Source organism: Pezoporus occidentalis, unplaced genomic scaffold (assembly GCF_034315485.1).
Source record: "Pezoporus occidentalis ecotype Australia unplaced genomic scaffold, CSIRO_AGI_Poc_V1 ctg424, whole genome shotgun sequence".
Lineage (NCBI taxonomy): Eukaryota > Metazoa > Chordata > Aves > Psittaciformes > Psittacidae > Pezoporus > Pezoporus occidentalis.
Genome location: NW_026915752.1, coordinates 184235 through 205947, shown reverse-complemented (window position 1 = coordinate 205947; position 21713 = coordinate 184235). Strand labels below are relative to the sequence as shown.

The 21713-nt window shown below is 53.2% G+C and overlaps 1 protein-coding gene across 6 annotated transcripts in view; it reads left to right on the top strand.

Moving 5' to 3' along the window:
* Nucleotides 1-21713, top strand: part of GATAD2A (GATA zinc finger domain containing 2A) — a 42515-nt gene that overhangs the window by 9470 nt on the left and 11332 nt on the right. For 5 of the 6 annotated variants that reach the window (XM_062634408.1, XM_062634403.1, XM_062634409.1 and 2 more), the window contains exons 2-3: nucleotides 4584-4655; nucleotides 14022-14293. In XM_062634408.1, coding sequence (XP_062490392.1) covers nucleotides 14031-14293 — 263 coding nt within the window. In that variant the 5' untranslated portion in view covers nucleotides 4584-4655; nucleotides 14022-14030. The remainder of the gene's footprint in view (nucleotides 1-4583; nucleotides 4656-14021; nucleotides 14294-21713) is intronic. The other variant, XM_062634407.1, reaches the window with a different exon arrangement.

Below are 21713 nucleotides of genomic sequence, written 5' to 3'. Positions count from 1 at the left end.
GTCCTCTCAAAGCGGTTTGGGGGTACAGAGCCCATGGGGTTGGTCTGAATTCATCTGGGTGGGGGGAGTGTTGCAGTGATGGAGCCCTTCACACTCACTGCAGTAACTGAACTGTAGTTCCAAGCGTGCTGTTGGAACATGAAGAGCCCCAAACCAACCCCTTTTGATCTCGAACATCCTCTGGTAACAGGAGAGACCCAGTTCCTCCTCTTGCTGCTGCTCCTGACACTTGGGTGTTTGGTGCTTTCCTGCACTCGGGCTCTTGCAAAGGTTCTGGTTCAATGACTTGGCTCTACCTATGCAGTCCTTATGAAGATGAACTTGGATGGGTGTGAACCAGATGTATGGAACTGTTGGGACCTGGCTGCAATGCAGCCTCTTAGTCCGGGATTCATCCCGCCTCGACTCCGGGTTCGGTTTAAATTCCTCATTGTACAGTTAATGACACAAACTGGATCTTTTTTCTCCCTGTTTCACTCCCAGACTTCCCGGATTCCCTCTCATAGCTCTTTGCTCCTTCAAGTGATAACGTGACGAACGCTAGCGCTTCTGGATAAGGGCCTGCAGCTCCCAAACCCACCATGAAAGGAAGCTGGTCCACCCAGCAGGTTGCTCTAAGGTTCTTTGTCTGGGAATGTCACCTTTTGGAGCTCACGTTCTGACCTTGTTCCTCCATTGATGAAACTCGAGTGTTCCGAGCTGCTTCCTGGGGACTTGTTGAGGAATAATTGTGTTTGTGAGAGCTCTGCCGAGGAACCTGTCCCCCTCTGCCCCATCTGAAGACATAAACTGTGTTATGGGCCTGTGTCTGCTCCAGCCCCAGGCACTCATGGGTGTTTCTGTGCAGGAGCAGCCAGCCACAGTGTGATGTGGGTGCTCGGAGCCTGCCTGATGCAGAGGTGCTCCCTTTGTGCTGGCCTGGGCTCCGCGTTGCGTTCGCCACACAGCATCTCTCAACCCTGTTGTGTGTGCTGGGGGTGCTGTGAAGGGCAGCCCAGGCCAGCCCTGCTCCAGGCCCTGGTTACAGGGAGCCAGGGTTGCAAGGGCTTGAACAGCAAAATTCCCTGGAAGAGAAAAGTGCAGCTGGGGTTGGGGTTTCTTTCCGAGCTGCGTTGTTGGAACCTCTTGGTCTTTGCGGCCTGCAGGTTTCCATCCACACTTGGCTGGAATCTGGGTAACGTCAGGGAAAGCACAGGTAGATCAAGGGGGTTGTTTGGGGAGCGAGGAAGGAGCTTGGTCATGTAATAACTGAGCTACTCCAGGCTAAGGAGGGAGAGAAGTCAAAATACGCTTGCACTTTGGTCTGAAAACAGTCGGTTTTGACTGCAGGAGATTAGATTAGAGCCGTGTGTTTCCAAAGCTTCAGCCTGGATTTTGTGGGGAGTGTTTACCCCAGGATTCCCTCTTTTCCTGCCCACTGGTGTGTGTGAGTGGTGGGATTGGAGAGGGCAGAACTCGAGCTCTGCTGATGTGGTGTCAGGATCCGTATGGAGCACTTTGCAGCTGGCATCCTGAGTACATCAGTCTCTCCCAGATCCAGAAGTAATCCCCCTTGAAGGCACTTCTGTATGATTTGGTAGCCCCTGACATCCAGTAGAGAATAAATGCAGGCAAATATGCCTTCTTCAGAAGGAGCATGTGCTGGAAAACCAGCTACTACTGGGAAGTTCTTTTCCTCTGTCTGACTTCCCGCTGTTCCCTCAAGTGATGCTCTCCCCATCTATGGACCAGCTTAACCAAAGGGTTACTGCAGCCCCTGGCTCCCCTGCCTGGTGAACACCAGCACTGATTGAAGGGTATAATGTAAGCGCTATTGATGGCCCAGGAGGGGAGTCCTGTGCTTTACCTCTGGCCCCTTTTCTGCTGACCACTTCATTCGCCTTCCAGAAAGTCCAGGAGTTTCCTTATCTCAGTTGGTTGAGGAGGGAATTGCAGCAAAACTGCCAAGCTCTGGTACCTGGGACATAGTTTTTAAGCCTTCATCTTCTTAGAGAATCTGCAGCCTGTCTTATTCTGCAAATGTAATGGTTTGAAACCCTCATTTGGGGCTAAATCTTTCTCTGGAATTCTATGGGATCGTGATTTCTCTGGGTGCTATTGATGGGATTCAGTAATGTTGCTAAAAAATGTGATCACGGTGTCACAACCTGTGCCTTTCACCATCATTTCATTGAAAGGCAGAACTCCAGGAGTGACAAAGTTGGCTCTGAGCAGCTGCATCTGGGCTCTGTTGTGGGGTAGCGAGAGATGCTCTTCAGTGTCTCTCATTTCTTGAGCATTTGCCTTCTGATGGCTTAAAAAACTGCAGTATCGGGATAAGAGCCATGATTCTGAAATGTAGAATCCCAGCCTGGGTTGGGTTGGGAGGGACCTTAAAGCTCCTCCAGGTCCAACCCCTGCACTGGCAGGGACCCCTTCCCCTAGAACAGCTTGCTCCAAGCCCCTGGATCCAACCTGGCCTTGAACACTGCCAGGGATGGGGCAGCCACAGCTTCTCTGGGCACCCTGTGCCAGCGCCTCAGCACCCTCCCAGGGAAGAGCTCCTGCCTAAGAGCTCATCTCAGCCTCCCCCCCGGCAGGTTAAATCACTGCCGGTGCACTCACTTCTGCTGGTTCAAGTGCAGTCAAAGCTCAGAGCAGGTCCTTGGGCAGAGTTTCTCTTTCCAGGATTCCTCAGGCATCCCGGTGCCGTCGCTCTGCTGCGTTCCTGTGGGACCTTCCATGTGCTGGATGCGGGTGGTTGTGGCCCTGGCCGCGTGGTGCTGAAGGGGTTAAAGAGCTCTTGTGGTGTCCTCACAAGAGGAAAACTATTTTCGGCCCGTGCCAAGAGCACTCTGGGAGTTGGGAGCTGCAGCTCCTTGGGAATGGAGCCTGGCCAGAGCTGGAAACGCGGCTCTGTGCCTTCGGCTTCCTGCACCCAGAGCACATCGGACGGGGTGATCTTGCCGAGCCCCCCAAAGCACGGGAGCACTCGGATGGGAGGGTGCTGCCGGGCTCAGTCCATAACCGTGTTCCTTCCCTCTGTCCCCTTCCATCCTCCCGCAGAGCAGAGGACCCTCCTCTCCCACCGTGACCTTCACCAGTCCCCTCAGCAAGCATCCACCAGGCAGAATGATTCCCTTTATTTCTTCCTCTCTCTAATTCCCTCTCCCCGGCAGTGGCCCCGCTCCCTGGCCCCGTGGCTGTGCTCTCGGGGTTGTCACGACCCGGTACACGGCCTGTCCTCCCTCTGCTGCTCTTCCTCATCTTTAGCCATGAAGAAGTGTTTGTTCGTGTCCAGGCCAGATGCTCGAGGAGCAGCATGGAAATACTGCTCTATCTGTCAGGTTTTATAGCACTGCTGAAGGCCCTGGTGTAGCTCTTGCAATGGTTTTCAATGGGCTTCTAATTAGAAAAGCATTGGACTAATAGGATGAGCTATAATTAGCAAGACCTGCCCTCTAGATAGCTAAGCAGGGACTAGAATACGGTTGTAGATCCATTAAGTTTCTCTCCGTGCACTTTGGTAGTATTTAACCTGTTGGAACCTTTTGGGGTGCTTAAAATCAGTCAAACAGGGAAAACCTGGCCCAGTCCTTTGGGATGAGCTGAGACTGGACTTTGGTCCTGGGGTGGGTGTCAGGGGTGGGGGGGACCCTTCGCAGCCCTTCTCCCCCATGCAGAGAGGAGGCCGAGAGCCCGCAGAGTTCCCGTCCTGCCTTGTGGGCAGGAGCAAAGAACTCGGCACCATTCGGAGGAGGGAAATGACTCAGTTGGTGGTGGCTCAGCAGAAACAAGAGCCCGGCTTCCAGGGAGGCGTCTTGGCAGCAGCGAGCATCAACCGCTGCGCTCCACCTCCAGCCCTCCCTGCCCCACAGCACCCACTGCTGCGGCCAGGGCTGCCCCTGCGTGCGCACCTTGTCCCACCTGCAGCCAGGCTGTGGGGAGCGGGGCTGGCTGCAGGGCTGCTCGTGTAGGTAATGGCTGGTGTGGCCAAGGGCGTCCTCCCTCAGTGTTTCATAGGGAGAAGGAAGGTTGGGATGGCCCCCGCTGCAGGGACAGGCTCATAAAGGGAGTTTTGTAAAGCATAAGTGAGTATTGAGCAGCAGAACCGTCTCTGCAGCGAGAAGCAGGTGATGCCTGAGCACGTTCCTGTGGTTTTCTGTGTTGTCCTGCAAGACAAAAACTTCTCCAAGAAGTTGCTTCCCCTTTTCTCTGCCCGTGGAAGCCTGTGCAGGGAGTGGTGATGTGGGATAAGGGAATGGTCTTGCAGGTCTCTTCTTCCTCTAGGGGAAGCTGCTGGTGGGAAATGGGAATGCTGGTTCCAGCAGATGTTCGGGACAGCCCTGAGATAGCAAGAAGTACTTGGTTTCCTCTGTGGTGTTAACACAAGAAGCAAACACTAAAGCGAGTAAGAAAAGCAGTAACTTTACTCTTGTGTGTGCTTTTTGGTTTTAACCCAAAGCATCCGGACACAATGCGGTTCCTTTCCTTAAAATCCTAGTATGTGATATTCCACACGGGTCCCAGTGCTGAAGGGTGGCCCTATTCCGGGTGATGGTGGTGCTTGTCCTGGCTGCACTGACCCCTCTTCTCTCCCGCAGGATCCTCGCTCCAGACACTTTCCAAGCAGCCCGGTCAGGATCCCACCTGGAACCCATGAACTTCACTGACAGGTAGGAGCTGGGAATACGGTGGGGACAAGTGTCTGATATTGCACATGGGGAGGTGGGCTGGGAGGGTGGAACCGGCTCCTGCTCTTCTGCACCATCAGCTCCTGCTTTGTCCAGGTTCAGCTGGGATCAGGATTTGGTTCCTGTGCCTGCACCAAAAGGCGCCTTTCCCTTAGCGCTTAATGCACGCTCCAGAGTGGGTTTGGGCTCTTTGACGTAAGGGGCAGAGAGGTCTCAGCCCCTCCTCGCTGGGCAGTCAGAGCAGCTGCAGTCTTGTTGGTCTTGAACAGGAGAAGCAAAAGCAAAGGCACAGAACCCCCTCCCTTGAGGCTCCCTCTGTGTTTTGGTCATTTGTGCAACCCCAGAGAAAAAACCTGGGCATGGCAGTGCCGGTTCTGCAGAGACCCTGCAGCTCCAGCAGTGCTCAGCTCAAGGCAAGCTCTCCTCATCCACTGTCCTGTGTGTGCTGCTGCTGCTGGTGCTGCTGCTCTGCTGTCAAACGAGGCAGGCCAGGAGCGTCACTGATGGGCTTTGGCTCTTTAGGGCAGGTGTGCCCGAATCTTGTAAAGCAGGACCATGTTTTGTGAGCCCAGAAGGCCAAATGAACCCAGGAAACCACCTTTCCTATTGCCATCAGGCATAGCTGAGAGCAGCAGAGAGCATCACGTGTACATGTGTTGACCATGGTGATGGCAGTTGCTCTTGTTCAGTGGGTTATCACCATAAACCACGTTAAATAAACCAGTTACGGAGGATCTTATTTTGCCAATCCAACTTGGTATCCAAATACTGCGTTTTGTACCCAAATCACACCTGGTATTTCTGGGCTCCGGCGCTGAGGAATCTCCCTGCTTTTGGGTAACGCAGAGCCCAGACACAGTCATTACCAGAGTTCCTGGCCAGGACTTTCTGGACTAAAACAGGTCCCTAAGACTTGAGGGAGAACTCGGGTGGAACAGATCCCTCATGCAGTGGCAGGAAGCAGCATCCAAAGCAGTGGACCTTGCAGTTCCCATCATCTTTGAGTTCTCTTTAGAAGACTTAGGATGTGGCTTTGGGAAATGACACCAGGCCTTAGTTGTTCAGAGCTTTCTTTTGGTGCCTTGTCCTTTGGATCCGCTTACACCAATTCCCTCTCTGTGGCTCTGTTACATGATTTGTGTTGGCTTGAAGGTGGGAATCCACCGTGCAGCACTTGGTGCCCGGGGAAGCCTCCCTTAAGTTTCCCAAATGCAGAAAACCCAAGGAATTGCCTGGATTAGAGTATGCACAGCATGTGATGATGGGAAAGCTGATTGTTGTTGTGACTGAGTATTTAAAGATGCTAATTTTGCTGCTGTTGCATTAAAATCAATGAACCAACCTAGATCCCTCCTCTAATAAGAAGCATGCATTAAATAGGGAGGAGGTGGGAGAAGGGCTGAGGATCTGATTGCAGTTTACGTCCCTTAATATTGAAGTCTCTTCCCATCCAATAGAAGCTGAAATCAAGTTGTAGGCCTTGAAGTGGGAGGTTTTGGAGTCAAACTGAACACTGGATGAGCAGTTTGGGACTAAGGGATTGCTGCCTGGGAGGGTCAGTGTGCCTGGAGAATCCATACCTGGAGGAAAGCGGAGTCTTTCTCACCGCGGTGAAGTTTCTGGTCGTAGCTGGTGGCTTTTAACCAAAAGTCTTTGATTGCATCCTTTGGCTGCCTCACATGAGGGTGGTTGAACCCCCCCCAGGCACTGGTGACAGTGACCCAAGTGCATCCTGAACCAGGCAGCTCATTCCTGAAAACTGCAGCGGTGAATCACGATCCCAGAGCATGCGGAAAGCTGGGAGCAGCTCCGGGAATCGGCGTCCTTGTGGCAGGGCTGAGAAGTCGGGGCTTGGCTTTGGGCTGGATACCCCCAGTAAAACACTGCTAAAAGGGATTGAGGAGAGAAAAAGCGGTCTTTGGCGCTGGTTTTTGGTTGCTTTGTGGTGTTTTCTTCTTGTGGTGAACACTTGTGGAGTTGTGATGAAAATGGAGCAAGTACTGGGTTGCTTTTCAGAGACAACGGCTCTTTTCCGTGCACACAGCTCCGTGTTTAATCTCATCTGTGGGGCTCATTCAGCTTTCGGTCGCGAATTGTGAATGCTTCTGTCTTTGTTACACAGAGCCCTCAGATAGCGCTGGGCTCGGGCTCGTTCACGGAGCCAAACTTGGCTGTAACAGCCGTGGTGGTTTTTAAGGTGAGTTGACACAAATAGCGCTCAGCGGGCGCTCAGCTGCCAGGTCCTGGTTGAACCCAGAGCTCTGGGTCCGCGGTGCTCCCAGCTCCCCGGTAGTGCCTCCCTGCCAGCGTCTGTGCGTGCGTCTCACAAACTGTGCAGCCTCCGTCCAGGCTGGATTGGGTCCTCCTGCGCTGTGACACGGGCACGGTGTGAGTCTGGACACTCGCATGGAAACAGGAGCAGGTTCTGCCAGGCTGGAGGTGCGGAAGGAGCAGCCAGGGTGGTGGGGGTCAGGGCTCACATCCAGGTACCCCAGGTTTGCCCTGCACCCTGTTTCTTGGGCTGGCATCCCTGGACCGATGCTCTGCTCTGCTGGGCCGCTCGGGCAGCTTCCCCCAGGAAACTTCTGTGGGCTCCTTCTCCATAGACCCGTGGGTGCTGGGCAGTGCAGGGCCCCCCAGCACCCTTGGGGCGGAGACAGAGCAGCAGGAGCCCGGGGAGGGAAGGGTTAAAGCTGCCATTTTGTTATGTAACACCCTTAATGGACATGTCGTGAATGGCACCAAAATGGCAGGAGTTAACCCTTGGTGAGCCACGGTGCAGCAGGTACCCCCCAGTGGCCATGGTGCAGCAGGTACCCCTCGATGGCCACGGTGCAGCAGGTACCCCCCTATGGCCATGGTGCAGCAGGTACCCCTCAATGGCTGCAGTGCAGCAGGTACTCCTAATGGCTGCAGTGCAGCAGGTACCCCTCAATGGCCACAGTGCAGCAGGTACTCCTAATGGCTGCAGTGCAGCAGGTACCCCTCAATGGCTGCAGTGCAGCAGGTACCCCCCTATGGCCATGGTGCAGCAGGTACCCCCAATGGCCACAGTGCAGCAGGTACCCCTCAATGGCTGCAGTGCAGCAGGTACCCCTCAATGGCCACAGTGCAGCAGATACCCCTCAATGGCCGCAGTGCAGCAGGTACCCCCAGTGGCCGCAGTGCAGCAGGTACCCCTCAATGGCCGCAGTGCAGCAGGTACCCCTCAATGGCTGCAGTGCAGCAGGTACCCCCCAATGGCCGCAGTGCAGCAGGTACCCCCAATGGCCACAGTGTACCAGGTACCCCCCAAAGGCTGCAGTACAGCAGGTACCCCCCAATGGCTGCAGTGCAGCAGGTACCCCCAGTGACCGCAGTGTAGCAGGTTCCCCCAATGTCCACAGTGCAGCAGGTACCCCCAATGTCCACAGTGCAGCAGGTGCCCCCAATGTCCACAGTGCAGCAGGTGCCCCCAGTGGGTGCAGTGCAGCAGGTACCCCCCCAATGGGTGCGGTGCAGCATGTACCCCCAATGTCCACAGTGCAGCAGGTGCCTCCAATGTCCACAGTGCAGCAGGTACCCCCTATGGCCATGGTGCAGCAGGTACCCCCAATGGCCGCAGTGCAGCAGGTACCCCCAGTGGCCACAGTGTACCAGGTACCCCCCAAAGGCTGCAGTACAGCAGGTACCCCCCAATGGCTGCAGTGTAGCAGGTACCCTCCAATGGCTGTAGTGCAGCAGGTGCCCCCAATGTCCACAGTGCAGCAGGTGCCCCCAGTGGGTGCGGTGCAGCAGGTACCCCCCCAATGGGTGCGGTGCAGCAGGTACCCCAAATGGCCGCAGTGCAGCAGGTACCCCAAATGGCCGCAGTGCAGCCAGTACCCCCAATGACCACGATGCAGCAGGGTACCCCCAGTGGCTGCAGAGTAGCAAGTGCCCCCCATGGCCATGGTGCAGCAGGTACTCCCCGATGGCCACAGTGCTGCAGGTACCCCCAGTGGCCTCATGGCTGGTGCTGCTGCATCAAGCCTGGTGGCATGGGGAGAGCAGATCTGTCACCCGTCTCTGGCTGCTCCCTGCCTTCCACAGGGGCAGGATGGAGTTCTGGTTGAATCCAGGTATGGAGTGATGATTTTCTCCACCACCCCCCCAGCTTGCAAAATAACCTCTGTTCTCATGGTGGTGTTTTAGTTTAGTCCTTAAAAACATGAAATGTGATTCTTTGGCTTTCTACAGGTTTAGTTTGTTAAACATCTATGTGATGAGGTGGTGAAGTTCGCTGTGTGTGCACGTTTATGCATGTGCCCATGTGAGTACACATGCCCGCTGTAGTGCAGTCACACACACATGGATATGTAACAGTTTAATGGCTTTTTCCAGGACATTTCACTTGTGGCTTTGTGACCAATGAGTATATGGGGCAGGAACAGTTATGGCATGGATGATCTTTAAGTCCTTTCCACCCTAATGATTCCGTATCAGGAAAATAAGCTCAGGTGAAGCAGTGACTTCTCATTGAACCTGCTTACATCCTGCTATGAGGAGTTAATTTCTAGCGGACGTGGGCATGATCTGAGGTGCTTGCCTGGCCTGCACTCTGGTGTGCACATGGGGTCTGTGCCACTGCTCACTGTCACCGAGCCTGTGATCAGCTCCCTTCAGGAAGCACTCACTGAGGGGCACTGGATGTGTCTGAACCTCCCTGTTTCTGCCTCTGGAAGCTTGGCTTTTTTATTCCCCAGCTTTCTTGCCCCCCCCCTTTTGCTGTAAGAGTTTCCAGATGATGCTGGGGACGAGGGTTGTTGAGCTTTGCTTTTGGCTACCGAAAAGAGTGAGGATTGTGTGGCTGCAGTGGGCTCTGAGCCCACTGCACATGGTCTGTGCTGGACCCGTATCTGCTGCCCCGCACTGCTGATGGCTCCAGCACAGCATCAGGATGTAATTTTGACTTCATCCCATGTAACTTCAAACTACCAAGTTGTGCAAACCAGTGGGAAAGGCAAAACCACTTCTCTGTGAAGGGTTTGCTTGGAGTTTGTATGAGGAAGTGATCAGTCCTGCAGGGGAGAGGAGGTGATATGGGTAACTTGGTGTGAAGGGTGGAAGCAAACATCACAAACAGCAAGGAAAGGGTGTTGCTGCTGCTTTTAAGTGTGGGTTTGTCTTCATGTTACTTCTGCAGCAAACAGGAGCACAGAGTAATTCATTTCCCAAGCCTTAAACTGGAACGTGAGGGTTTTCCTCCCAGTGGATGCTGCAGCATCCCCTTTGTGAGGGTGCCCTGCACCTCCCTGCTGCCGCAGACACTGCCTGAGCCAAACCAGGTTTGTTCTCTTGGTCTTGCTGCTCTGCTCTTTGGAGGGCAAAAGGATTTGGAAGATGCCAGGAGAGCTCTTTTGACCCTTTTCCCAATGGAAAGCATACAGGTGGCATCACAAGCATACAGTGTTTACCAGGCAAGCATGAATTGGTTGTGTGCTCAAGTTTGGGGTTTTTCCTGTTGTCAGTGTGCTCAGAGGGCAGTGGGGCTGCATGGAGAGGAATTTTTGCCAAGGCTGCAGGGTGACCAATGTAATGGCCTGAGTCTGAGGAGTGCACAGTGGTTTGTATGGAATCCTGAACTGCCTTTGGAATGGATGGTGGTAGTTAATCTGTTGCAGCGACAGCACTTACAGATCAGTGTTTGCTGCTTAGATCCCGGGTGCTCCGCCCTGAGCTGTGCCATTCCTTGTCACAAAAAGCAGAAGCTTCCATAAAACTTAAAATTCCCTGTGGAATGCTTGCTTTCTCTTCCTGCTTTCAAACACGAGGCGTAGTGGAGCTGAGCCGAAGCTAGTGGTGGTGATGGGTTCGTGTTGCTCTTAGCGGTGGAGAAGCAGCAGTTTGGATGTGGGGAGTAGCTTTGGGAGTGTTCTGTTACCCTGGGAACAGCCTGGCTCTTCGGGCCCATCCAGCTGACTTTATTCTTATCTAGTGGAACCAGGTGGTGCAGATGTGATCTCCAGAAGTCCAGCAGGCTCAAGGGCTGCTCAGTGTGTATGGGCAAGGAGCTGTTTCCTGGTGGTGGTGAAGTCTCTGGGGTGCCCTCCTTGGGTGATGGGGATTCAGCCATTTGCCAGGTTTGCCACCCAGAGAGTTTTGTTTCAGGTGGGTTTGGGTTCCTCTGACCTCCTCTGTCCTGCAGGGAGCTGCTCGTGTCCCCTCCATGAGGAGGACACTGTCCTTGCTGGTGCCGGGCTCTCTGAGGGCGCTCCTCCTCCTCCTCCTCTCTTCCAGGGCACCCAGGGTTTGTAGTCTTCTGTGGGACATAGATCCTGCCAGGGCCTCACCTGCACTGCTTCCAGTGCCCTCAGACTTGCAGGAGATGGGGCCCGTCAACCCAGGCGGTTCCCATCAAAGCCTGACATTACCGGATCTCATCTTTTCTCCTGAGAAGAGGCAGAACAGTCACCTTGAAGAAATCCTTCTCGTTATTTTATCCTTTTTCTTAGTTCTCCCCTCCCCTCAGCGCTACAGGAATTTTCCTTTAGGTCTCTCAGCATCTGTGTCCATGTTAGCAAATTGTTTCCTGGGACCATTTCTTGAAAGGGTTAAACTGTGGGACCTTGGGTTTAGGGCTCATCCACACTAAACACAGTTTAATGGCTCCTGTGGTTGGGGAGCTGTGCAACCAGATCTTTCCATGGCTTTATAAATAAACCTTGAGCCTGCACTTGCAGTCTTCAGATTGAGCTGCAGAAATCTCGGGGCAGTCTCCTCGCAAGGAGGATCTTCCGAGCAGCTTCAGCTGGGTTACAAACAACCCCTCTTCTCCCCGGCAGTCACAGGCCCCAGCTGCTGCATCCTCGGGACAAGATGCTGTGAATTCTAAACACAAAACTTGGGCTGGATTTGGATTTGCAGCAAAGTTGTGGCAGCAGCAGCCAAGGGAACCGGGCTTTGTTGTGGGTGGCTGATGCGGAGGCGCTGGTGGCGTTAGAAGCGGCTGTTCAGAAGGGAATCACAGGGTGCGTGATGTGATGTCCTTGAGGATTTGTCCTAGGAGAGGGCTTTGTCAGAAGGTACATGCTGTGTTTTCATCGAGGTTGTTAATCTGTTCAGCCTGACCTTTGTAAGGAGTTTGTGTACGAAGGGTTTGCCCCTGGAAGTGCTCCAAGTGGGGTGCTCAGCGCCTGCCTCTCTCCATCACTCCAATGTGAGCTGCTTGCTTAGCTAGAAAGCAGGTACCTCGTGAAGCACTTGCTGTGTGTGACCTGGTTTTACATTAGGATTTGAACTGCTTTGATTGTGTTTTAAACCTTAGTGCCGGTAGGAGATTTAGCTCATTTCCACTGCTTGGGATTGAATTCAGGTAAGCGAGGTTCAGCCCTGAGTGCGCAGAGTTCTGCCTGGCAGCTCTGTGTGTGATGTGTGAAATACCCCGATACAGTTCCAGAGAGTGCCTTTCCCTGTCCTGCTTCAAACCAGGCAAACCAGAGGGGCAGAAATACAGCCTCGTGTCGATGTTGCTGAAGTTTGGAGCCGGAGTGCCTGATGTGCTGCTCGCTGCAGCTCTCAGATCAGCACCTGCTGCTGGACTTGCTGCTTCGCATCCCTCCGAGGCTGGAGAATAGGAAGATCCCGCAGATAAACCCAGAGCAGGGTAGAAGGGGGTCTCCTCCTGCCTGTGATGAGCAGCACATGGGGGTGTGTAAGGCAGCGATGGCTGCGCCGTGCTTTGTGCCAGCCGTGCTTGGGTGTTGAGCAGCAGGAAGATCGGCTCTTCCTGGCCAGGCTCGGGGGGAGCAGCGCTCGCGGTGCAGCTGCACCGTCAGCAGAGGTGCTCAACCCGAGGTGCTGCTGTGGTTAAAAGCTGCACTCTGAGGGCTGTTGCTGGGGTATGCTGAGCTGCACCATGCTGCTGCCTGCCTGGGCTGGGTGCTGTTTGCTCACCCCCATAAATACCAACATGAATTTACCCTTGCTGTGAAACGCTCTTTTTGGCCATTATTGTATCGACCCCCCCTAAAAAAATACCCCTATTTCATCCAAGACCATGCAGAGAAACTTGTGCTCACTGGCATGGGGCTGCTGCTGTGAAATGACAGTGTCACATAATGCTGATGTGACGCTGCTGAATTGCGGAGGGGTGGGGTGAAGGGTGAGCAGAGGTTAATTATGTTGTGTAATTATGTTAATCTCTCACTGCTAAAACCCACTGCAAACACTTTGTTCCACTGGTGAGTGTCGGCCTCAGTCCTGGAGCCCTTTTTAAAGGAGGAGAAAGAAACCGGAGATGGGAGGAACAGTTAAAATTAATTAATTAATTAAAGGGGGAGTGTTTCTGTCCCTCTCCCCCCATCCCACCCCAGGTCACCCCTGGGGTGCCCCCCCCCCCGTGTCCCCAGGCAGCCAGAGGGGAGCCGTGGGTGAGGAGGAAGAGGGATGCGGTGCCCGGCTGGGGTGATCCCGCTGCAGGTCGCCTGCTGCCGGCTCAGACTGGTTTCTGGAAAGTGCTTTGTCTCGCAGGCTGCATCCTGGGAAGGGTCATGTGGAGCCCAGTGATGTCATGGGATCAAAGCCTGACTCAGCTCTGCGTCCGCTGGGATGGATGGGTGGATGGGTGATGGATGGGTGGATGGATGGGTGGCCGCAGGTACCGGAGGGTGGGCTGGCAGAGCCCACCAGGAGCAGAACTTCCTATCCCTCCGGCAGGCGAGGAGTTAAGCCTGGTTCCCCTGAGCCTGGTGCTTCCGCCTGGAAAAGCCTGGCTCCTTCCCCAGGAGGGGAGAAAGTCTCAACTTGAGTCTCACAATGGCAGTGCCTTAGTGCTGGCAGCAGGCTCTCAAGCAGGATGGAAGTGTCTCCTCACGCAGGGTGTCGTGGTCCTTCTCCCCATAGTGTGTGATTCCTGAAACTTGGAGCCAGGCTGAGGTCCTCAGAAGGGCATGGCAGCAGTCCCGGGTGATCCTAATCTGGCATTCCATAATTGCCTTGATTTGCATGGGAGGCAAATACATACAGTCCTCCTGCCTTCTGGTGAAGAGCCAGACTTCTCGTGTGGGGGTTTGTCTGTTTTCCTGTGCTCTGATGCAGGCTGTGGGTGATTGTAGCTGATGCTCAGTGAGGTTCTTGTGTGTGTTCTTGTTTGGCTTTTGCTTAACATAAGAAGTGTAAGTACAGTGATGCTGGGTGCTTATTAGCTTCAGCCGGAGGTGGATGTTGGAGATAGGCTACGTGAGCACACCAGCAACACTTTCATTGCTCTTTCTGAGCTTCTTTTGCAGTAACCACTGTCCTTTGCCCTGGTTTGAAATGGAGGTGTTTTGTCCAACTTTATTCTCTATCCCAGTGTGCTGAAGTGGGTCGTGTCTGCTCTCTCCCCAGAGCCTCACAATGACAGAGGAAGCATGCAGGACACGGAGCCAGAAACGAGCGCTAGAACGTGAGGTACCGCACAACGATGTGGACAGCAAGAAACTGAAAATGGACAAAGGACTGTTGGGGACAGAGGTCAGTGCTGAAGGAGACATGAAAATCAAAGCAGATCCTGGAGCTGGCAAAGTGCAAGGCTTGTTAAAAGGTGGAGAGGTGAAAGCAACCATTAAGGTGGAGGTGCAGACGGGAGATGAGCCTGTGGACATGAGTACCTCAAAAAGGTGAGTTCCAGCCTCTGTGCTGCAGTCACACCGTAACATCGGGGATACCAGCACAGTGAAACATGCTCAACTGGCACAAAGAGGAAGTTCTTTGCATCTTAAAGGTGGAGAGGATTCCAATTCCACATGTGTGTTGCAGCTCTGGCTCTTCACATGAGATCCAACCCCTACTGCTGGAGCTTCCTCAGTGGTTTCTCCTCCCCAGGCTTTGACAGCTGTGACGAGCAGCTGAGTAAAGAAACACAGTCTTGAATAGAAAACCATACACGTTACTGAGAGGATGCGCTTTGAGCTACTGATTGAGATTTCTGTGAGCAAGAGTGGTTTGGGTGGTTTGAGCTGAGCTCTGATAAAGGGAAAGTAATAGATTGTAATTGTCTAAACAGAGGAGTTGTAATTGCGACTCGATTCTTCCTGACGGAGCAGGATGTGGGGATACATCTGAGCATCTTTTTGAAGGAAGTTGTGGATATTGACACTAGAAGTGTTCTGAAAAGCCAGCACCTGACTGCAGCAATCTTCTGTAGGACAAGTTCTCCTTTGAAAGTCCAGCCTCCTTAAGATGGCTGCATTTTTCCATCTGAAAGCACCAATTCAAAGTTCCTAATCCCTGTGTATGAGAGACACGTGTGAACTGGGTGGTTCTGACACAGATTTACAGACATCACTTTAAAGCCTGATTCCAAATCTTCTACCGTATTTCTAACTCAGAACCTGGCTATACCAGCATAAAAAATCCATCAGGAAGTTTGTGGCCCTGTTGTGAGCCCTTTGAGGGCTTGTTTTTGTCTTTCTGGTGCAGTAAGATCCAACACATTGAGCAGGAGCTCTCAAAGCCTCATTTATTCCTGGTTCTGCTGCTGGAGTGGGGATTCCTAAGAGCTGAGACCTGCCTCTGCTCTCAGAGAGACCCCTGTTCGCTGGGATGTTGGGTGTTGGAGCAGGGCAGGTTGGAGAGGAGTTGCAAACACCAGATCCTTATCACAGGAATTACTGGGAGGAGGGTGCTTATGGGTGCTGTGAAGAAAATGGGCATCTTTGATGTTTAATGGCGTTTCATTTGGGAACTTTCCCAAACTTCTGATGCTTTTCTAAGAGATACTTTGCAAGAGGCTGATTGCTGCTTCAGGACCTGTAAGACAAGCCCTCTTCCATCAGTGCGATCGAGGGAAGGGGAGGGCTTGAGGGTTTAGGTCCCTCAACCTTCTGCCAAAGGTACAAACCCACACGTTGCTCAATTTGCTGTTTAGGAGGAGCTTGTGTCTTGCACAGACGCAGTTATTGGGGTAATGGGTGATTCCATGGCAAGCAGCTGTGTTGTGCTGACTGGGAGGGACTCTCCCTAAGGTGTCTCTTGGCACATCACCACCTCTGAATGAACCCAGGTATGCAGGCTGGTTTGGTGAAGAATATCTAAAAAGATTGCTCATACCAAAAGCTGAATACATTAGAACGACGTATTCTCCCCCTTTTGTTGCAGTACTTGCCCCCGCACGCCTGTGCTCCTTGTGAATCTTTGAAATGGGTGCCAGTGTTTCTCCTCTCTTGGTGTCTTGCAAGACGTGCAAACAGGGTGATGATGAGCAAGGGGCTGCACGCTTCCAGCTTCCCAGAGAGTGGCTGGAACAGTAACTCCTGTTTCCATGAGATGGGAGAGCATCCTCTCTCCGTGCAGTGTTCCTGTTTCAGGTAACAGGATAGTGTTGTATTCAGTTTCAGCAAGGAGATGGAAAAGGCTTCCCCAGACAAAAACTCCCCTTGCAGTCTGAGCCAAAGCCCACTGATGTGAATGGTGATAAATACAATTAGGAATTTCACAAGGAGAAGCTTTGGGTGCTGTTTGTAAGCTGGAGCTCCTTTCATAAAGCCCATCTCTATAAAATCCTTAATAGAGAGGAATTAAACCCTGAGTCATCTCCAGTGACAGAAATGAGCCCGAGTGATTCTGCAAGCTTCAGGCAGCAGCTTCCCAGGCTCTGGAGCTCTGCTCCTGCATCGTGGCAGTGCCCTTGGTCCATGTGTGGCTCTGAGCAGCTGACCAGCCTCGGGATGCAAATGCCTCCAAGCGAATGTGATGTGAGCCTGGAGATGCTGTGATACAGAGGAAGCTCGTCTCCAGCTGAGGCTGAGCTCTTGCAGTCGGTGTTCATAGGGAAGATGGATCTTCATTTCATCAGGAATTTTTGATTGTTTTGTGGGGCTTACCTTTCCAGACCTTTGATCTGCAGAGGAATGTGGCTCACAGCCCCACAAGCACTTGGCTCTTTAAAGCAGCCGAGCCGATTTTCTGAGCTGATGAACAAAGAGCTGTTGCTTAAAAGGACCAAAGCGCTACGAATATCTTGGGTAGAACTCCTGCTTAGTGATGTGTTTGACTTTTAAACTTCCTAAATGCTTCTAGAACTGAAAACATAATATTTTCCTTGGAAAAGGGGGCCAGCAGCAAGCGCAGTTGGCTGACGTAAAGCCAACTGAATGGATTTGCATCCTGAAATATTCTGATACTCTGGCAATATCTGCCTGAAACTTCAAAACACATTTCTTTTAATTTTATTTTCTTCTTTCTTTTTCTAAACCTTAAAGTTAAATTTAAAACCAGGGTCTGGTTTGAGCACGTTCTCTGATGCCAGAAGAAACAGAAGGAAGTCTGTAGTGGTAGAAGGCTTTGATGAGAGGTCACACAAGGCCAAACCAAACCCTTGCTCCTCTGCCTGGCATTGTGCAGCACTGGGATGGGAGCTTGCTCCACTGGGGTGTAATTATCCTGGACCTACTGCAGAGATGGAATGGGGGGGAAGGACATGTCTGGTTTGCAGTGGGGTGGGGAAACAGCGCCACAGAAATGCCTTTGCTTGGGAATACTCTGATTTAAGGCAGTGTGGGTGCTGGAGGGAAAGAGCATTTGTCAGACCTGGTCAAATCCTGATGTCTTCTCGTGCTTTCAAGCTCTGCTTTCTCTGTCCTCTCTTCTTCATCTCTCTGTTCTTCCCTTCCCTTGTTATGTGAGTTTCCCACCACATTTGAGCATTCATTGCTTCCCACTGAGGCTGGGGCTTCCTCCTGCAGCCATTCCTGGATCGTGCTGCCTGCTGCACCTCAACTGCATTCCTGTACTCCAGGCACAGCTCCCTTCACCTCTAGGATGGATCCTGACCCTTTTCTAAGGCTTTTTTCCTAGCACTTTCCTAACCCAGCCAGTGTGAACACGTTGCATACACTGTACTAGCTCAGCTCAGGAATCCTGGTGTGCTCAGTGAGCTTTGGCAGACCAGGAGCAATCCTTCCGGACACGGCTGTGTAACTGGCCCTGGATGGGAGCTGCTGTGTCTGTAAGGACAAGTTATCCTCTTCTGGAGCACTGGGATCCCTCAGGAGCAGTGCACTGTTATCCCAACTGTAGGAAAACTTTGCTCATAGAGGTGTAGGGTGTTTCCAGGCAAGGCTACTGCTTGACCCTGTGAGCAGCTGTGTTGTGCTTGGTTGTTGTGCTGGGCTATCTTAACTCCTCGGAATTACAGTAACTCCCTGAATAGATAACCTCAACATGTTTCCCTTCAGGATCCTAAAGAAGGAGGCTTCTCAGTGTGCAAGGAGAGAGTGAGGACGTGGTGTTGTCACAGCGCACAGGCAGGGTGGCAGCGGTGAGGGTGGCGCTGTTAATAAAACACAGATACAAGAACTGCCTTCTATCTGTTATTCCCAGTTCTTGCTTTGCCTCGATAGCAATCCTGGGATGAGCATGTCCCGCAGAGCCAACTGGGTTTTAAGCAGTTGAGCATCTTGCAGTTTTTCTTGTGTTTCTCTGTTTGCCAAGAGCAGGACACCAGCACATGAGCTATGGAACCTGCATTAACTGTGCCTTGATCAAAACCAGTTCAGGGCTGGCTGATAACCAGAAATGAAGCCTGGGCAAGGTAAAAAGCCTGCATGTGATATGCTGGGTTTGTTTTCCACAAGAGTTGCTTGTGCCCATCTGTTGTCTCCTGATTTCTGGGATGCTCAACTATCAGATAGATCCCCAGCTCGAAGATCTTGCTTCTTGAAGCTCCCTGTGAGCGGCTGCTCCCATGAGAGCTGTCAGGGAGGGTGAGGAGCTCTTGGGCATCGCTGTGGTTAGTGCTGTCAGACAAATCATCTCTCTGAACGCCATAGTTCCTTTAACTTTAGGTCTTGGTGGGTCTGATTTGTGCCTGTGACACATTGCACTGCTCTGGAAGCTCAGAACCATCACTTTCTCCTCCTGTTACACGCGATAATGAGGAATGACATTGATTAGAAGTTGCTGGATGGAAGTTGCCCCCATGGCTGCTCTCTGGGTTTTCAGGTTTGGCTGCTAAATGTTGGCGCTCTGAAGGATTTCAGGATTTGGGGTGGGTTTTGTTCAGTTTCATCTGGCCAAGGCGCATTGAACACTTCTTAACTGAAAGGGTTTGATTGGGAAGCTCTAACATGTTCTGAAGCGTGGTGGGATGCAGCTTGTGCTGCTTTACTGGGATTTGCTGGGAGCAATATTCATGGCAGAGCCAGTGAGGAGCAGTAAGCTCCTCTCTTCCCATTAGGAAGCCTGGAAATAAGGCACAGCCCCATGCTTTAGATCTCTTCAGCTTATCTACGTTGTGTCTGCACCTCCTGGCATGTGTTGTGCTAAAAGATATTGTGACAAAATTGATGCCAGAGTTTCTTGGGCAGTTTTAGTGGTTTATTTGAAATGCAGACAGAGAGAGTGGGATGCCAGTGTCCTCCCTTCGGTTCAGAGGAAGGGATGGAGTTTGTTTGCTTCAGTTTCACACCACAGTCGCTAGATCCATTGCAGCTTCTTTGATTCACGGAGATAAAACATCTCCAGGGGGAAGAAAAGAAAAATCCCCACTGCTTTGCTCTTTCTTTCCTTGTTTGTCTTCCTTCCTTGCCAACTATTTTTGGATGAGAGTTGTTGAATGGACTGAGGCAAAACTGTTGCATATTTGCGAATGCAGATGAAGCTTTAGCCTGAAGCAGTTGTGGCGCTTCCCTCGGTTACCTGCGGATGGTGGGATGTGTCGGGATCAGCAGGATGAGGCCGGGGAGGGCTCCTGCTCTGCTCGGGGGGATGGCAAGTTTCAGGTCAGTAGCTCTGTGACTCCAACCAAGTGAGCAGCACATTGATTTTACCCTTGTCTCTCTTTTGTTTGGAGGAGCGATCGAAAGGGCATTTTGGAGCACGGGCAGGGTCTGCTCTGTGAATGAAGCTCATTCTCTGTGTGATGCCTCTGGAGCAGTATGAGGAATGCAAAGGCTGTTTGTTGAGATACAGGAGCTCTTCTGTTAACATCCTGAAGCTCCCGAAGCTGCAGCATGAGCCCCCACGGCAGAGCCAGCAGTTCCTGGGTGTCTCCTTCTCTTGTTAGTGTTAAAAGCTTCGTCCCCGGTTTGTGCTCTTGTGCTTCCTGGGAGCTTCCATCTTGCCTGAAGGGGAAATGTGTTTGAAAAGCTGTGTCTGCCTCTGTGCTTGGTTCCTCACACCGGCATGGCTCGCTCCAATGCTGTTAGTGCTGGGAATGCTCACATGGGTGCAGGGAGCTGGGCAGCAGCTCTGCTTTCGTCTTCCAGCCCCAAGTCCAAGCCATGAGACAGTGACTTTGGGAAGCTGAAGGCAGGATGATGGAGCAATGTCTTTATTTAGCTGAAGGATCTGCCCGATGGCTTTGGAGGAGAAGGGGCAGAGGAGCGGGGCAGATCCCCACAGGAGGAGCAGTATTTTTCTGCAAGTGGTGATATTTCCATTGTCTTTCTTCTTTTGAAACATCTGCTTTGAATTGTTCTGCTTGACACAGGCTCACAAGCAAGGAAAGCAGCCTAGGTTCTGAAGGCACAGTTCTGATCTGGACACTTCTGGGGTTCCCTCTTGTGCCGCCTCATTCCATGTGCAGTGCTGCTGAGGAGGGAGATCCTGGAGCACTGAGTAGGCTCGGTCGCTGTGGTCAGTGTGTTGCATTAAGGACTGTAGGCTGTCTCCCCACTTCAGGAAGGGTTTTTCTCTGTGAGGTCGCATGCCCGCAGACTCAGAGGCAGCGTGGAGATGGTCCTCAATAGACATGAGGAATGCTTTTGTGGAGATCCCCAGTTTCAGACTCTCAATGTAGTGCTTGCTCGGGCAGCTTTTCCTAGGTGAGCATCTTCTAATGTAGCTGTCAGGAACAGCATCCATGTATGCTGGAGAGCAGGGCAGTTATCGGGGTGTCCATCCCAGCTCCTTCTCCCTTTAGAATCAACCAGGTTGGAAAAGCCCTTTAACCTCATCCAGTCCAACCCTTACCCCAGCACTGCCGAGGCCACCACTGACCCATGGCACTGAGGCCTCGTCTCCACGCTGTGTGAGCACTTGCAGGGCCGGTGCCTGCAGCTCTGCCCTGGGCAGCCTGTTCCAATGCCTGAGCACCCTCTGGGGCAGGAATTGTTCCTCAGCTCCATCTAAACCTGCCCTGGGGCAGCTTGAGGCCGTTTCCTCTTGTCCCATCCCTTGTTCCTTGGGAGCAGAGCCCAGCCCCTCCTGGCTCCATCCTCCCATCAGGCAGTTGTAGGGAGCCATCAGGTCCCCCCTGAGCCTTCTCCATCTGAGCCCCACAGGTCCCTCAGCCGTTCCCATCCCACCTGTGCTCCAGCTCCCTTGCCCAACTTTCCATGTGTTTCCTCAAGGATCAGGACTATTCCGGTTGCTGAGGAGCTGCTGCGGTCCCCTCGCTGTCACCCGCACACGCCATGGGGCCAGGCCAGGATTACCGTTTCCTTCCTTGTGCTGTCCCAGGAAGCCTGGGCTCGGCCGGCAGCAGCGTTCAGCTCAGCCTTCCTCATCCAGGCTGGGAATTGAACCAGGAGGGCTCCGTGGTGCGGGACGGGGGCTCTCGGGGCTGCTTTTCTCTCTTTTCCCCCTATTTCTCACTTTGCCCCTTGCACAGGTGCCGGGCACGGGGACCCCGCTCCGTTTGCGGTGCCGGGGCACGGGGACCCCGCTCCGTTTGCGGTGCCGGTGCCTGCTCCCGGCATCACCGCCCAAGACGAGGCCCTGTGGGGCCGTGCCGGCCGCAACCGGCCGTTGCCATGGTTTTTTGGGGGCGGGTCACGTGACCCCCGCTCAGTGCCGCCGTCTGAACCGGGTCAGGCCGGAGCTCGGCAGCGGCGGAGCCTCCGGTGTGGTCCCATTGGAACTCCCGGGTTCCACCAACCTCCCTGCGGAGCGCGGCCGAGGGGGCTCCATGGAGCCCTTCACCCTGGCCTTGGGGCTGCTTCACAGCTCCCTTCCTGCCCTCGGGCTGGTGGAGCCCCTGTGTCGGGACTGAGCCGGCTCAGGGTGCGCGCCTCGGCTGCTCCGGTGGTGCCTGTGCCCCGCGGGCACTACCCCTGCTCTGCAGGAGGGATGTGAGCTCCGAGCCTGCCGACGAGC